The sequence below is a fragment of the Maniola hyperantus genome, chromosome 5, assembly GCF_902806685.2.
Source record: "Maniola hyperantus chromosome 5, iAphHyp1.2, whole genome shotgun sequence".
Lineage (NCBI taxonomy): Eukaryota > Metazoa > Arthropoda > Insecta > Lepidoptera > Nymphalidae > Maniola > Maniola hyperantus.
Window position 1 is genome coordinate 16365585 of NC_048540.1, and position 18467 is coordinate 16384051.

The 18467-nt window shown below is 34.9% G+C and overlaps 1 protein-coding gene across 1 annotated transcript; it reads left to right on the forward strand.

The window, feature by feature from the left end:
- The first annotated feature begins 526 nt into the window (after positions 1-526).
- Positions 527-18452, forward strand: LOC117982340 (uncharacterized). Its single transcript, XM_069498831.1, has 9 exons — positions 527-1422; positions 3443-3539; positions 3685-3789; positions 4611-4772; positions 5162-5202; positions 6361-6586; positions 7351-7461; positions 8297-8482; positions 8860-18452. Exons 1-9 carry the CDS (start codon positions 629-631, stop codon positions 9607-9609), a joined length of 2472 nt encoding a protein of 823 aa, XP_069354932.1. The 5' UTR covers positions 527-628; the 3' UTR covers positions 9610-18452.
- Positions 18453-18467: the final 15 nt, after the last annotated feature.

Genomic DNA, 18467 nt, shown 5'->3' on the forward strand with positions numbered 1-18467 from the left:
GATAACTTACAACGTAATTATTTACGTAGGTAAATTATTGTTATTACGTAGTCAAATACATATTGTGATCAAAATTAAGATCTGAACATAAAAAAATTAACTAACTAAGTACCATCTATAAGTTGTTGATCGAAAAAATATTACATACCCCCATATTTTTATGACAAATCATTTTTCATTTATTTTGCCGAAAGGTACGTATGTTATACATAATACCGTATTTACTATTTTCAAAAATGAAATCAATCTTATGTTCATGTACTTACATTAAATAATTATCTGTTTGTAGATGTATAAGGTGCACATAATATCTTAAAATATCAATTTAATTTTTAAAAAGTATAACTTTGTACTGTGAATTACAATTTATAGTGTTAGTGAAACTGTATAATTTCTTTCCTTAAATACCAGGATTGTCATAGATGTAAAATGGTTTCTTTCCTATTAAAAATGTATACAGAGGACGGCGTATATTGTCAACCCAACGAAAAGATTGAAAAGTGTTTTATATTTTCTTCAATATTTTCCCTTTACCTACTGTTAGTGTTAATGGGGTGCGTATAAATAAGAACTTATTTCTTCTTTAGTATTATTCGATTTTTGCTTTACATCAAACCTAACGCCCAAAATGTTTAAAGAATTTCTAACAAAGCTAGAAGATCCCAAAAGGCCGCTTCTTGGGCCAAATTACTGGATCCTTAGAAAAACGGGATTAATTTTGCCAGTAAATTTAAAATGGAAAATAGTTCGCATAGTAATACATGCGCTGGGATGCCTATTTGTTATCACTCAGTACATGGAGTTATTTGTAATAGGATGGAACCTAGATCCCCTTTTATCAAACCTTAAGAATTCGATGCTTAGCATTATATGCACTGTCAAAGCTAACACATTTATTTTTTGGCAAGCAAACTGGAAAGATTTGATGGAATACGTTACAGAAGCTGATAAATATGAAAGAACACATAAAAATAATGCCAGGCAAAAAATTCTTGACTCATATACCAAATATTGCCGTCGGATAACGTATTTCTACTGGGTGCTGGTTTTCATGACATTTGTTTCAGTTGTAACAACTCCTTTAATAAAATATTTGTCGTCGTCATCTTACCGCCAAGCAATAAGCAATGGAAATGAAAAATTCCCACAAATCTTCAGTTCTTGGGTACCTTTTGACCAATACTCTTTCCCAGGCTCGTGGATTCAAGTTTCATTGCAATTTTCTGTTTCAATTTATGGTAGTTCAATTATAGCAGCCTATGATTCAAGTGTAATCGTTTTCATGGTGTTTCTTGGAGGAAAACTGGAGTTGTTGCGGGAGCGATGTAAGCAAATGTTCAGCGGTGTCGCATTAGGTGTCAGTGACGAGGACGCTGCTGAAACAATTCGGGAGTTACACAGCATACACACTCTGCTTATGAAGTAAGGATTTTCTATTAATTTCATTGTTACAGTGATAGCTTTAAAGAATATTAATATTATCGAATATGTACGCTTTAAGTAAATTTTTATTATAAACATTTTATACTAGGTATTTGGTAAAAACTTACTAACTTACTTATAGTTATCAATACAAAATGGCGTTGAGTTAATTAAAAGTTTTCAGTTAAAAAATAAAGATTAGACTGAAAACCTTAAATGAAACACTAACTTTTGCTTAAATAAAAAGTTTTTATTTAAGGATACTTATACAAGTGTTTTCGAATGGTTAAGTGAATCTTCTAAGTTCGGAGGTACAGACTACAGAGTGTACCTACCTACTTCTTACCGACAAGTATTGCCAGAAACTCAGTAGTTGGCCTTTTCGAAAATTCTAACAATGAAAAGCTATTATACTATTATTATGTAGGTACATAAATAACTTATGCCATGAATATAGTAGGTACTTAATAGGCTATTTGACTAATTTTTGGAAATTGTTTTAAATGATTCTTTACTACATAATAAGATAGCCTATTAACTGCATTCTCGCTTATTGCTGGAACGAGTCAAATCCAAGTCCTTTATTATTCACATAAGGTGCGAAATAATCCAATTAATTTATCGTAAACCAAAATAATCAATTCAATATTTGTTGTTTAAAGTTTTTCTGTAGCACAACTGTAGGTAAATTAAGATTTAGTGTATAACAAAGTAGTGTAAACTTTATCAATGAGAAATACATTTCGAATCGAATGCTCGCTCAGTTTTAGGCCAGCTGATTAATTAGTACTTAGTATAAACACTAAGAAAAATTATCTTAGTTTTGCAATTAAATGACTTAATTGTGATAAGATCGTCCTTTGCTTTTAAACTATCCTGTATTTTTTTATTCTTTGTCATAGTATTCAGCAATAAATATGTTTAAATTAAATTAAAATTAAATTAACTTAACTCTATAGAATTCCTATTCATACTTACAGTAAGATTAAAAATGCGAAAGTGTGTCTATCTGCCTGTATCCGTTGTTTTTTCACGGTATATCCTCTTAACCAGGTACAGATACAGCTTGCATCTCGGAGAGGGATACCTATACACACCATAACGTAATATATTTTTCGCCATTTCGTCCATGCAGATTACAGGTTTTTGAAAATCCCGTGGGAACTATTTGATTTTCCGTGATAAAAAGTAGACCTTATCGGTCCCCAGGATGCAAACTATCTTTTTACCAAATGTCATCAAAATTGGTTGAACAGTTGGTCCGCGAAAAGCTAGTAGACGGACAGAGACTATCACATTCATACTTAATATTAACATTATGTAGATGGATGATTGTCACATGATTTCAAAGCAGATTTCCTAGCAAATGTAAGATTAATTTAAATGATAAGGTAGTTCGTCCTTATCTAGAACAAAGAACTCTCAATAATTATTTTTGAATTTGAATGAAGCAGCAGTATTTACGTTAAATATTCGTGTTTCTATCAATTTCAAAACGTAAAAACATTAAAAATCCACCTCATCCATAAAAAAGTATATCTTTGGGCAGTAACTCAGTTTTACTAATTTTGCCTACTTCACTTAATTAGAATCTTCTTTCTGCCTACTTTTGCTTAATTCTACCCAAATCTCTCTAAAGCAGTTTCTACCTCTAATTACTAATGTAGTTCTCTTTGAACTTGATAAGTAGGTAGGTAGGTATATACTTATTGTATACTTATTTCGCCCCAGTTACAACTGGGGCGAAATAAGTATACCTGCCTCACCTGGTCCCGTAGTGAGCATGATCCATGCAACTGGATTGAAATATCGACAATTTAAAATCATTGTAATAATTAAAATTTAATATATGGGTACTATTATTTAGGATAATATGCACCATTTTATCGATATCTTTCCCGAACTATCTCGTGACCGTTTGACCGGAGAAGGCACCCAAATTCAACCACTTGAGCTCAACAGCAAAACAATAATTTAAGAATTCGATTACTTTTGTGTTTATTTTTTGTTTTTGTTTCAGGTACTCCAAGTTGTTGAATTCTCTTTTATCGCCGGTAATGTTTTTATACGTATTGATGTGTACATTCATGCTTTGTACAAGTGCATTTCAGCTAACTGTAAGTAGTGTTGTTTAATGAATTTACTACCAATAAAGTCTACTAATATGACAGGTATTTAGACGTAGCTTAAACTAATAGCGAATACCTGCTGATTCTATTTTATATAACAGAAAAATACTAAACAAGTGATTATTTTTTGCAGACATCTACTAGTACCTCGCAAAAACTTTTAATGACGCAATATTTAATTTTTGGAGTAGCTCAGTTATTCATGTTTTGCTGGCACAGTAACGATGCTCAAGAAAAAGTAAGATTTTAATATTACATTTTTATTATTATTATCAGTTTTGACATAAGTCATACTCATCATTACTAACGACCATAGAAGCTAACGAGTAAATGAAGTCAACTGGTTTTAAAGCGCCCTAAGTCAACGTTAGTTATACGGTTAGGTAGGTATACCTAGTTCATGACAGGTCGAGATGGCAATGGTATGAGTGGGGGGATCACAAATCACGATTCCCCCTTGGACACTTTTGAAACTATAAGAATTATTGTATAAAATGCACAATTGCAGCAGGAATACCATAAATTCAGCCAATTAGTAGCGATTATTGACTACTGCAATTACATCTACCGTGATACTGATAACTCTGTCATTCGTTATGACAACAGCCGAAATTTATTTATCAATCTATCTTTATTCCGTCGATAAGGAATGCAATGTTGTTACCTATTTACCAATATGTGTATTTTATATTTAGGGTTCCTACAACCGGGACCCTATTAGTAAGCCTCCGCTGTCCATCCGTCCGTCCGTCTGTTTGTCAGCGGGCTCTATCTCATAAATCGTAATAGGTATAGAGAGTTGAAATTTTCACAGAATATGTATTTTTATTGCCGCTACAACAACTTAATAATAGAAATTTCAAAATGGCTGCCATATATATCAAAAAGATTAAAAAGTACATAACCTTATATGATGGTATGAACCTTTGCGAATCCGACTTTCACTTGACTGATTCATTGACAAATACCATCGTTGCTAAGTAATTTATCTAAAGAACACAGTTGATAGATTGATTATTATGAGTAGTTTCAGCTGTAAGTCCTATATTATAATTTCAGAATAATCAAGTGGCAATGGGCCCTTACGAGAGCGAATGGTGGTCAGCTTCCGTAAGTGCGACACAACGCAAAAATGTGGTGCTTCTGGCAGGCGAACTGAGCCTAGTGCACACTTATACTGCCGGACCTTTCACACAACTAACTCTTTCAACTTTCATCACGGTATTTAATAATCCTACTATGAACTTAGTATCCATACTAATATGCGTAAGTGTGTCTATCTTTCTAGACTTTTCACGGCCCATCTTTTTTATAAACTTTGATGAAATTTGGTACAGAGAAAGCTTGTATCACTGACGTACGAACACAGGCTAAGTACCTACTTTTGGCCCAGTAATCAATGAATTCTTATGGGATTTTGAAAAGTCCCAAATCCACGTGGACGAGGTTGTGAGCGTCCTCTATTTGATGCTTGCAAATATGTTATTTGCAAAAAAATATGTTATTTGCAAAAAAATTTACATATTGAAAAGAAATTGCAAAAGCTAAATTGCCTGGTTATAAGCTGCAATTGCAAAATATACCTACTAACATAGATTTTTTTGTTTCAGATTTTAAAGGGAGCCTATAGTTACTATACTCTTTTGAGAGAGTAAAAGTAATGTATGTCATAAAATATGTCTTTGAATGAAAGTGTATACTTCGATCGATTAGACTTGGATCACTAAATTAGTTATATTGATTACAAAATGCACTTAAGTTTATAGAATAAACTTTGTGAGACAATTTTAATTCACTAAATTGTTTTGTATGTTTTTATGGCTAGAAAGAGAAATCATCATCACATTATTGATCATTATTACTATAGTAGGTATAAGTTTAACTTTTTATATACCTATAGTTAAGTAGGTACCTATATCTAAATAAATTTAGATTGTGGAATTGTAAAACTGTACTAACATACGTCATGTAACAATAATTAATAATTAAATATAATATTTTCACCGTGTTTTAGTTTAATTTTATTACAGTTCTGGCATTTCACGAGGGCGACTGGCTCATGCTTGTGTTTAAGTCGTATCGGTATAAGTAAGGTACACTAAATGTGTGAGTTTGCAAGCGTTTGCGAGCGACTGATTGGTCGGACATGCACGCACAGTTACGCAATGCCCATGTAAACGACGTACCTAAAACGTAGTGATTATATATTATTTGGACGTACCCACAAGTAAAGTTCACTCGCTTTCGTGGATTGCAAGAACAGTAAATACTTACACACCGTCATTGTAAAAAAATGGTCTTAGATTAAGGACTGCGCTTTGACCGTAGCGGAGACTAATCCTTAATCTAAGGTTATCCCACTAATTAATCTTAATCTGAGCATTGCTTTAGCAAAATCATAGAGTTCATTCCAAAAGATATAGATAAATACTTGCACAGAGTAGTAAGTACATAGAAGTAACTTCAATGCGTTATGTTTTGAGCTTGTTCGTCTGTGTTTGATTTTACCTACTCTGTATTCAGCTCGCCTTTTTTGACATCTTTCTATTTTATCCGTATTTTACCGAGTTTTTATTTTATTTCTAGCTAAATGATTATTATTTTACTATAATTATACTAAGGAAAACCAAACAGACAATTTCTTGTAGATAAATTGAGTGATACACGTTCTGTTTATACAATTACCGTGTTTCGGAAGCGGCGAGCTTGAGTTCAATAAACTTGGCTGGGACGGGCTGTTGTGCAGAAAATGTCTGTGGTTATTGGTATTTAGCGATTGTTTAGATCTTAGCTAAGTTCGAGTGTTAAGTGCTGATATGGATAACCAAAATTCTCCTGAAAGAACTGTACCGATACAATATGTGCGTGCTTCGAGGGCGTTCCGTCAATTCAAGAATCCTCCACAGCCTCATATGTGTATACAGGATACTATAAAGGATACAACGGAGAAACTGTACATAAATGTGCTAGGATGGCAGAAAATAGCGAATCCTAAACAATATTCGGATCCCATTCCTCTGTATGGAGGCATGCAGGTAATTATTAAACCTTTAATTGTATTGCTAAAAAAACGCATTTCGTTTGACTAAATAACAGTAAACAGAAAAGTAGAACAAGTTTTTAAAACACTGTTTATAATGATATCATTGACTCTTTGGTAACAATGATAAAACAAATCACATCTAAGTATCAGATTTGTTACAATTGTTTTTATATTTGCTAATGGCTTCTTTCATCCTATTATAGTTGAATTAATTAGAACTCAATAGACCAGTGCTAGCTTAAGATACCTTATAGGTAAAGGACATAAAGACCATAGCTAAGTAGTAATATTCAGTTTTTAGGATTCTGTACCTCAAAAAAAAACGGAACCCTTATAGGATCACTTTGTTGTCTGTATGTCAGTCTGTCGGTCTGTCAAAAAACCTATAGGGTACTTCCTGTTGACCTAGAATCATGAAATTTGGCAGGTAGGTAGGTCTTATAGCAGACATTAGGGGAAAAATCTGAAAAAACTATTTAAAAATTAAATTGTGGTCATGAACTAAAAATTAGTATTTTCAATTTTCAAAGTAAGATAACTATATCAAGTGGGGTATCATATGAAAGGGCTTCACCTGTGCATTCTGAAACAGATTTTTGTTATTTTTATGCATCATAGTTTTTGAATTAACAAGCAAAATGTCGAAAAAATATGACTGTAGTATGGAAGTAGAACCCTCAGTGCGCGAGCCTGACTCACACTTGGCCGTTTTTTTTTAATTATACAAGTATTTGTATGGAGTACAACCTTTTCTAGGTACATCAAGCATGTGGTCCCAACAGTCATCGCCCACCGTTATTGGTGTTTGCAGTGATGGTCAACCCGGACATACTGAAGGCTAATGGCAAGAATGCTTCAAACCCAACAGTGAGCAAAAATCCTAAACAATTTGTGGGTTTACAGTACACCAATACAGTGCGACAAGTTCCTCTTGGCACTTCAATGACATTGACAGGGGGGCGCTGTTGGAGAACAAAGACTTAACATTCAACCAATGACAAATTGAATATTCAACCAAGAACAAAGGGGACACTTGACGGCAACGTTAGTTCTCATTTTCGCCACGCGCCAAGATAGCCTTGTCACACTGTAATAATGTTTATTTATTTATTTATAGACTAGCACTTAGCTGCAATCAGACCTGATGGCAAGTGATGATGCAGCCTAAGATGGAGTGGGCTTGCCTATAAGATGCCTATTCACTCTTGACTTGAAGGTGCCCATATTACAATTTTAGGGGAAAACTGATGCTGGAAGGGTGCTCCAAATCTTAGCGGTTCAAATCAGAAATTTTGTGAAGTTTATTAAAATTGTAACCTGTTGCTTGTCCAATGAAATAAATAAAACAACTGTACAAATACTCAATGCATTTAAATAAACTATGCATGGAAAACAAATGAATGAAATCAGTACCATTAATATAAATGCGAAAATGTGTTTGTTTGTTGGTTTGTCCTTAAATCACGTTGCAACGGTACAACGGATTGACATGTTCTTTTGCATGGGTATAGTTAAAAACTTGGAGAGTGACATAGGCTATCTCGAAAAATCAAAGAGTTTCCACAAGATTTTTAAAAATCTAATTTCACATGAATTGAGTCGCGAGGATCAGCTAGTAAATAAATAAAAAAAAACAATACTCAATGCATTTGAATGAACTATGCATGGCAATGTTTTATAATAATATGTATGTGTATTCCAGGATCGTGAGGCCCTGGTCAGCTTGCTGTGTGACTTTGTGGAGGCCATGAATCCTGGCCTAGCGTTAACGCGGACTCCCATCATCCTGAAAGACAGAGACTTAGCTGGGGAGCTGAAGGATGTGTGGCTCGCCGTGCAGACCAAGAGGGAGAGGGAGAAAGGGCTCAACCAGGATGTTATGTATAAGGTAAATAAATAAATAAACATATTATATAAAATTATCCTAATTACTCCACCATTTTGTGGCGGAGGCTTCTATAGCTAGTGATGATGATCCCATGATTTCTGCCGCGTCAGGTGTCGGTTTGCGTGGCAACTGTGAGAACGCAGTAAGCAGGCATGTCAAGCGTTGCGCCCTGACTATGCCTGCGTAACGCTTCTCTATGTATTGTGTAAACTGTAAAGCAATACAGAAAGATAGTAATGTTCTATTTGTGGCATGATATTGTCAGATGCATCAGATTATACATAGAGAAACGGTTACAAATCTAAGTATCAATAAAATTATTCAGTAATTGCGCAGCTTCGCATTGTATTTAATTGAAGATTCATTCTGAATTCCAGGTTTACGACATCGATGGAATCGGTTGCGAGGAAGGAAGTGAAGAAGACCAAACAAACGGCAAAAACAAGCAATATGACAACACCTCCCCAAACAGGACACAGAACTGCGAGAAAAGGAAGTTCCCACTCAAATCCTCCAAGCAAATACTCAAAAACGCCGGACAAAAGTCAGAGTTCGACTCTGGGATGAACAACTGCCAACTTAACCAGAACAACTCAAGTAGAGATAACCGTTGTGGCAACATAGACCAGGACACTACGTACTGTACCCCCGTGTACGGTCAGATCGTGTCAACGAGAGAAAACCACAACCAAATCAACGATATACAACAAAAATATGCTACTAACGACAACACCAAACCATCCAGCTCGTATGGAAAAGATTGGCAACAGGGAAAAACACAAAATTTGGAAGAGTTTTCCAACCAAAATCTATCCAACAAAGACGAAGAATATTGGAGTAAGAACATAAATGTAAAACAAAATGACAGTGACGTTAAGAAACAGAAATCGAAAACGAAACCAGTAACTAATGGGAAATCACAATTTGACTTCTTTCCCGTGTTCGACAATAAGACAGCTGTCACCGAGTCCCCAGATAATGCAACGGGACGGTTAAAGGAACCGGATCCCAGTGACGAGGACAATTCTAAAATTATTCTAGACCCAATGCAGAAGTTAGTTCTGCATTCGACTGATAACAAGATATGTGATAATAATACAAGTGCTCTCAGTTCGTATAGCTCATAATCTCATAGCTTTTTACACACTTTTGTATGGTCGGTATGTATTCTTGCTTATAATATAGTATGTTGTTCATGAGAGTAAAGTATTTATACATGTATAGAAGTAAATGAATGTAGGACGGATAAAGACTTTAGTGTGACTTGACTTGTGTGTCTATTTAAGCAAATGAACTGAACAGTGGTGAAACTGTCCTCAATTTCTATTCATACATGTTCATGTTTGACAGTTTCTGTGTCGAAATCTGTGAAAATTTTAAATTTTTACAGATTTCGACACAGAAACTGAATCAAGTGTGATTAAATATTTGACAAATTACACTAGCTCAGATAAAGTTTGTTTGCTTAAAAATTTACACTCAAGGTGCATATTATGGTGACTAGTCAAGTTAATACGAATAACAGATTAGATGAAAAATATAGTGTTCATTTGGACATACTGAAACTAAATCTCAAAATATATTAACTAGACAAGGACAAAAGAACATGACGCACGGTACGTGGTTAACGTCAGCTTATACTGCAATTAAAGTTTTAGTGGTATAATGCATAAATTTTCAGAACTCGCCATATTTGCTTTATGTGTCAACTGTCATGTCAAAAAAACAGGTCTTCTTCTTTTTTTTTCTTTGCTATGGCTCTTTGTGCTGCGGAAAGTACAGTTTACACTTAAATAAAAGGATTAGAGGCATACTTTTGATATGACAGTTTTTTATTATTATTCAGATACCTGTAAGTTAGCCCTTGACTGCAATCTCACCTGGTGGTAAGTGATGATGCAGTTGTCACATAGAGCAAAGCAATATGGCGAGTGATTTCTCAAAATGTACGTAATATGAGAGCATTTATATGTTGGTTTTAGTATGCCCTAGTAAATGTAAACTATAGTTATACAAAATTAGTTAGTTTCCGTAAAAATGATAGTTTCGTTTGCATGATATGATGTAGGATGAACAATATAACATTTTGATGTGCGAAAATATTCCGATTGAAGAATAGTCATAGAGCATGGTGCATCATAGATATTTAGAGCATAGTTCCACTTTGCTCAAACTTAAGACAGTTAAAATGAGACAAAGTTATGTCTCTGTCTCATTTTAACTCTATAAGTCAGAGCAGAGTCAAAGTATGTTCTATAGATCTCAGCCTGAATCTTTAAAATTATAATAGGACAAGAGTTAGTGGAAAATTTTGAATGAGTGCTTGATAAATCTGAGTGATGAATTAGCTTTGCTTAGTCATAAATGGTTAATTAACCCTTTATTTTCCTGGCCTGAAAAGTAACATTCTAGTTACCTATCTGTTTTCCTGAAAAAGTTCCCTCATAATCGTTTAAAAAATATCTTGGGCAAACAAACAGCTACACAAAAATTTTAAAATGAATGTTAGGATTTTGATAAGATGTAATCTATAGGTAGGTAGGTATGAATTAAGAAAGATGAAGTTATAACAAAATTTATTTTTGACGATCTCCATGGCACAATGGTGATTGGTGTAATGTAATAAAGGAAAGGTGACGGGTTCGATTCCCGACAGGTGCAAGTTGGGAATTAATACTTTCACCACTGCGAAATCGTCTTATAAATTGTATCAAGCACCTCACTAAAACTTGCCACTAGTTCTCCAGATATAATGTATGTTTCAAGTTGAACTGCAAATATAATATATACATACATATTATATATATTTTTTCGTGCGTGAATGTTGAAGACATAATGGTTGTGTATTCTTTAGTGTTTACTGACGGAGGCCAAACACGCGCCACTACTACAGTACTCACTTATAATTGTAGGCTAAGAGCTCAACTAATAAAATGGAGGAGGTAATTTATAATAACTGAGTTATTTTGTGCTAAAAATTTAGGGTTGTAGACCCTAAGCATGGTCTTTTTTTTGGCTAGTGGGAAGCTATGGCCATGGCTAGATACAACTCTACCGGCAACGCCGATCAGTGATTTAGTGTTCCGGTACGGTGCCGTGTAGAAGCCGATAAGGTTTAATAAAAACTGCCATCCCCCTTCCAAGTTAACCCGCTTCCATCTTACTGCATCATCACTTACCACTAGATGAGATCGAAGTCAAAGGCTAACTTGTCATAAAATAAAATAAAAAGCCTAGCGCAAGCATATCTGGCAATTTAAAAGATGCGTTTAAAATCTCTCGTCCATTTTAGATCATCGGCTCTGAGACTATAACCACTTAAATGTAATTTTGTACATTGCTATATTTTTCATTGTTGCCAATTTTATAAGGAGACTAGCTGACGCCCGCGACTTCGTCCGCGTGGAATTAGGTTTTTGAAAATCCCGTGGGAACTCTTTAATTTTCCGGGATATAAAGTAGCCTATGTCACTCTCCTGTTCTTTATCTATACCCATGCAAAAAATCACGTCAATCCGTTGCACCGTTGCGACGTGATTGAAGGACCAACCAACAAACAAACACACTTTCGTATTTATAATAAGGGTACTGAGGTACTGATTTAAAAAAAATTAAGACATTCGAATATGCATTAAGCAACACTATAGCTCATTATACTTATTGAAAAGATTTTGAATAAAATTGTTTACCCTTTTTGAAAATGTGCCTATTGGTTACAATGTTAGGGATAAATGCTGAAACAAACACTATCCTAGCACTCTAGATCGACAAGTACATTGTGACGATCGCAATCACTATGTCCTGCATCAATCATCGTCTCAATCGCAATTCATGATTTATGGTATTCTTGTTGCAACAATGCATTGTAGCCAATACCGAGCGAGCATCAACCAATCAGAGGTGATTGTGACATTTTAGCTCACAATTAATGACTTAGAAAGATCACGCACTCATCCGATCCGAATCCGTGAAAATACGGCTATAAAAAATATCTACGGCATATAGTCATAAGCTACCATACAAATAGTTCTCAAACTCAAACTCAATTTTTTTTTTAAAGAATATTAGCCATGTTAAATGACTAATATTCCCCTTTCCTCTCCAACTAAGCGTAAAGCTTGTGCTAGGAGTAGGTACGACAATAGTGCAACGGGCGGGGTTTGAACCGTCGACCTTTCGGTTTTCAGTCCACTCCTTTACCTGTTGAGCTATTGAGGCTCAATTATTTATTCAGAATTGGTAAAACTTTACGCTTCCTGATTGTCATAAATTTTTATTTGTAAGATGATATGATAAAGTGGTGATAATTAATACGTAATACTACAAACTCAGCTTCTATGACTACTTCGGAACGTATTTTCACGGTCTCGAATCGGATGAGTGCGTAACCGCCCTTTGCTAACGGGAGTTGTATGCAAACAGCCTAGAACAAATAAATCGTCACTTCAGCATTTATCCGTAACCATATTTGCGTATTATAAGAGTTTTTCGCTTGAATTGTATAAAAAATTAATGATCTCTTCATACAGTTTATTTCACGTAAAAAGTCGGCTGGCCATCTACACCGCTGCCACGCACGTGCACTCCAGCAGCACACGTGTCGCTGTTTCATCCACCTCCAAGCAAGCCCTGCATAGAGGACTGTCACTGACACTTATCAAGAAGAGGTGTTTTCATCATACCTATGCGAAAAACGAGAAATTCTTATGGGAGTTTGAGCTCTCTTTTGATTGGTCCGCGTTAGTGCTTTAGTATGCGTTTTGTTTTTTCTCATAGAAAAATATGTTCAATTCCTCGCTACGCTCAGGATTCTCTTCGTTTCGCTCTGATTTCAAAATAACGCCCTAGAGGAACAAAATATCACTTCGGTCCCTTGTATGCTATGCCCTTTTATAAGTTCAACTTCCTAAGTATACCTCTGTCCAGGCGAAGACCGGAGTACAGTTAATTTGGCGCTGGTCTATGCTAACGAACCCCTCTTTGGCTTGCCAGCAGCGGCATTTACCCACAGTTGGGATCGCCCAGCGGTATTTTTACGTGAAACCAAGTGTTCATTATAGTTGTTATGGAATCATTCTATTCGATGTTGCCCCACCCGCCCGACACTGCCAAATGACGCTTCGTTCCCTTTCTCTCACTAATCGTATCACTTTATTTATCTCCACTATTCTTACGTCCGACGCATACCTGTGAAGAGTGGAGCCGAGGCAGCTTCTTGATAACAAGTCAGCTTTATATATGACATACGTTACCGACAAATTCCTGAAAGGCCCGCAACGCAAATGTTCATTTTTATTTTATTTTTAAAGCTGGGGAAATGTGTAAGCATCACTCTGAAAATCAGGCGGGTATTATCGAAATATTTTTAACGAACAATTTGAGATGTCCTCTCAAATAAAATTTGCGCGGGGGCACAGATCACGACGCGTAAAGATTTTATCTAAAAAAAAAAGAATAGCAAAATAATCTAATTAGAGCGCGAATGCTATCGCAACATCTAATTCTACATCCACGATCTAAATACCGAAGGTACCTATAATCAATTTCGATTATAATTTAGTTATTTGTACGAGGTTTTTCAAGATGGCGTTTTCGCTACAGACCGAATGAGAATAAATTATTAATCTTAAATAATTATCTAAAAAACTCAGATTAGTTTTTAAAATCGCTCGGCGTAGTGCACGGCGTGCCTTATCTTCCGTGTTTCATTTGTTAAAGTTGTCAAAATAAAAGTGCGCCTTGACTCCACTCTGCAAGTATGTGTTGTGGCTTACTCGAGGGCCACTGCTTTTGACGATGCGACAAAGACGCGATGACAAAAATCCATCTATTTTAATACCAGTTGAATGTTTGTTTGTCTGTTACCTTTATCACAGTTGAACCGATCATGACAAAGAGATACAGTGATCGTAAAACAAGTAGAGCAATCTGAAGTTACATCATGGTAGGTAGTATGCGCAGGTTCAGCTGATCACCCAAGCCCGGCTGAGATTTTTTTTTACTCTGCGCAGTCATACGCCTCGTTTTCAGATTGATCTATTTGTTTCGCGATCACAGTAGCTTGCATTTCACTAAGTTTTTGCTAGAGGACGTTGACTATTGTACAGTACGCGGCCGAAAGTACATCGACTTTTAGAAGGAGATAGCAGATTTGTAGAGACCTGTCTCGGTTGTGGAGACCGACAAAACGTCATATGGGTACGAGTGATAGAGACAACGCTCTTCAAAGCCGAAATGTCATTTATATTACTTTACTTTCGGCCGACTGTATTAAGGATTCGATTTCGAAAATCAAATCTTGCATTAAGGGTACGGGTGCAGATCATGAACTATCGAGTAAGCGTCATTGCGTCGCTCAACGCTTTTGGCAAAAGCCGTGGCCCTGGGGCTAAAGCTTTATCAAACAAGTGCGAAATTTCGGTCGGAACCCGCACCCACGAGTCATTTCAATCGGTAGGTACAGAACCTACCACTTTTATTAGTTACGGCGATGTCCCTGCGTAGAAATCTTATTTTTGAATGCCGCGAAAATATCTCAGCCAATCATAGCATGCGTCCGTCTGCTATTGGTTGTTGTACGCGCCATGTTTTGCACGTGCGAATTCTGAGCGAGATAGCACGAGTCTGTTAAAATCTTAACGTCAAGCAATATGGTCTGTATTTCATTAATTTACATTCGGTTTTAGTCGGCGTTAGGTTGCGCTTTTCTGCGCAAAATAATTTTGCCGATGCGAAAAAAGAAAAATACTTATAAAAGTGGTAGTAGGTACTGGCGCTGATTCTGTTGTCTTTCTCTAAACTAAATTTAGAATATCTGCATCTTTTTCTTTTTAATATTGCTAAAAGAGAACAGAACATGAATTTTACATTTAAAGACTCTAACTTTTAGAGCACGCTCCAAACAATAGGTTCGCGACTGGCAGCTAAAGTCAGGAGGTTTGACAGCTCTTAATTAAATTTAAGACTGTCAAGTTGTGTCTGTCCTTTATAAATTATATTAGTAAGAAGAGGATGTAAACACTCTAAAATTTAATAGTGCTCGCACCTGTAACGGTAGACACATCGACCGGATATTTCGCACTCGTCTGTAAGAGCCTTTAACTTTATTATGATAGTATTATTGAATGTTGTTATATAGATTATAGAGATAGTTTACAAAGAATCAAATAATACAGAGGTTTTTTTTAATGTGCAATTCAAAACCCTTTTTATTTTGAGCCAAAATTACATTTAATTTAGGTATGTACCTACGTATTTTTCAATTAGTAGTATAGTACTTAATGCTTGAATTTAATTTTTTTTTTTAATATTTTCAATAACACTGGGTTTAAATTAAAAAAATGAAAAGTTTATACTTTGGTGCAGTTGTATTTATGCGTTACAGTGATACAAAAATTATCGTCTGTTTTTTTAAATTTAGTAAGTAACGGATAACCGAAATTATAGTCCGTAAAAAATGACTCCTCACGTCCCATTTTAACTCTGGGTTAACTGTCATGTCAAAACCTTTAAAATAAGGACTAAAATGGTTACTTGTGACATGTTTGACACAAAAATTAAAATGGCGTGTGAGGAGTTAAATTTTACGCGTTATAAATACCTAGGTATTTAGTTCCGATTGGTACTTAAATACATAGGTAGGTACCTTACCTAATCTATTAACTTATTTTAATTAATTGTTGTATCTTTCAAAAGCGTTGAATGTAGTTTTGGCTCAGGCTTTTATAATTATTATATAATAATGTGAAATATATTTTTTAACATTTTTTCATTGTAATTCAATTTTTTATATCTATCGGTATTCTATTGTAATTACATCTTTTGAGGAAGTAGTTAGGAATATAAATGTTATCTATTTAAATCAACGAATTATAATATAACTGTTGATTATAACGAACAATGACGTAATAATAAATAATGGAAGTAAAATTTTGTAAAATGAGGCTCCTAATGTTAAGCAGCCCTAAAAAAGGCCCCCCGAGCTTAGGGGACCTAAAGCATTGCATGTTTTTAATAATGTTTATACCTGTCGATTTTTAAGTAAAATAACGATGGCACAATGCCATCTAATACAACTGTTCTCTAAATTAAATTTAAATTAAAAGTCTAAATGTATTGGTATCCCTGTCATAATGCTTTCTGCGGAAAAGGACAGCACTAGATTTAGACCTGTTAACTAGTTTAGTTTAGAGATCAACAGAATCAGCCGCATTGGTTGATATAGCCCCACTCTAAATACTGCAATGGACCTCAACGATATTGTTATGTCATTGTATCAACTCACTATAATTCGGAACAGAGTAAACGTTTTTACCTCGGACCATGAAATTGTTATTAAAATTTTGCTATTATTAATAATTCTAATATTAGCTCTATACATTCAAAATGTACCTAATCAAAAAATCTTGAATTTCCTTGGCGAAAGACTTAGTACCTAGTAGCTAGGTATGAAATAGCACATAGAATTAATAGAATATAGAGTTCAAACGTGTAAACTGACCAACAAAAACAAATCATGTGGCATAAATTATTAGCTATAGATAGATGCCCCTTGACAACCCTAATAAGTAATGACGTAGGTTAGATGACGTCACAAAAAATCATCATGGCGGCCAAATTACGCCGTAACGTCCTTTACTACTGTTCTAAATAGCTGGGGAAAGGACTAGTTATGATGGAATCTCATGGATAAAATCTGTCGCCAATGAAATTGAAGAATTATTTTTGCTTAGTAATGAACAACTCAGAACAACTCTTTGAAATACTTTATTTTATTGTGATTCACATTATGTTGGTTGCATTTATTTTTCATAAAAACTATTAACTACCTATATATTGTGAATATTTTTTGAACTGGTACTTTAACGTTTAGATTTAGTTGCATATTATATTACATAGAACAAAATATTTCTGATTTTAGCTAGTTTTTACTTAGATGTTTATCAATGTAGCCATAAATGGAGTAATTATGTTCCTTTTGCTATTTAGAGCTTTTTTTTGTGACTACGATGTTTATGATTTTTAGCCTATAACTATTTAGCTAGTCTTTATATTTGCAATATTATATTATGACAATAGCATTTATTCATTTATTAATATAGTAAAGTATGTAAAACATAATTCTTATGCTGAGGCTACATTCCATCGCGACAAGACTGTCGCGGCTAAAGAAAGAATCGCGTCTACTGAGACGCGATTCTTTCTTTAGCCTGTGTAATGTAGCCTTTATATTTAAAAGTCTTTATTGAATGCAATAGTTTGAATATTGTCGGAAATATAAGGTTCGGCGCAAACGGGCCCGTCGCCACAGTCACAAGTGTGATTGTAAAACCGACTAGACTGGTATTCGTCTAGCATCTTACGTCTCTTACTCTTCGTATTTCGGTGATTATTTATTAATAACTGTAGGTGCATTACCGACATACTCATAACTCGCGTCTATTCATAGTAATTTTCAGTTCGTACCTACATAATGCGTGATCTTGACGAAATGTGTACAATGCTATCAAATTATAAGAAAATCAATGACAAATGTCATTGAAAAAGTTGAATATTAAGTAGTATGGATTAATTACTTATATTATTTGATTGAATTAAAATAATAAGTTTCCAGCTAAGACCTTACAATATGGCGGAAATTCAGTCCTATTCTTTGAAAGCGTTGTAAAGCAAGATGGGCCCGTGTATAAATTGCTTTAGGTGCGATGAAGGGATATTACCATCGCTTTCACAACTTCACACGTGTACTGCAGCTACTTATAAAATACAGTAAAAGTGTTGTTCGCAGAAAGTTGCTGGCCACGTCCCGTGTAGCTATGGCGTGTGGCTCGTTTGCGCAGGACCTAACTAGTGTCTGATCTAATCGAAAGCCCCTAGAACATGTCAGAGAATTTGTATTTAATATAAAGGAGTTAAAATATCGGATCTCTTGTTTACCTACAGTATTTAAAATTACATGTCATTTACAAGACTGGTTCCGTTGTTT

Bases quoted from the DNA above. Each gene is read 5' to 3' on its own strand.
- LOC117982340 (XM_069498831.1), top strand. From the start codon at position 629: ATGTTTAAAGAATTTCTAACAAAGCTAGAAGATCCCAAAAGGCCGCTT. The intron at 1,423-3,442 runs GTAAGGATTTTC...TTTTTGTTTCAG, and splicing joins ATACACACTCTGCTTATGAA to GTACTCCAAGTTGTTGAATT. The intron at 3,540-3,684 runs GTAAGTAGTGTT...TATTTTTTGCAG, and splicing joins CAAGTGCATTTCAGCTAACT to ACATCTACTAGTACCTCGCA.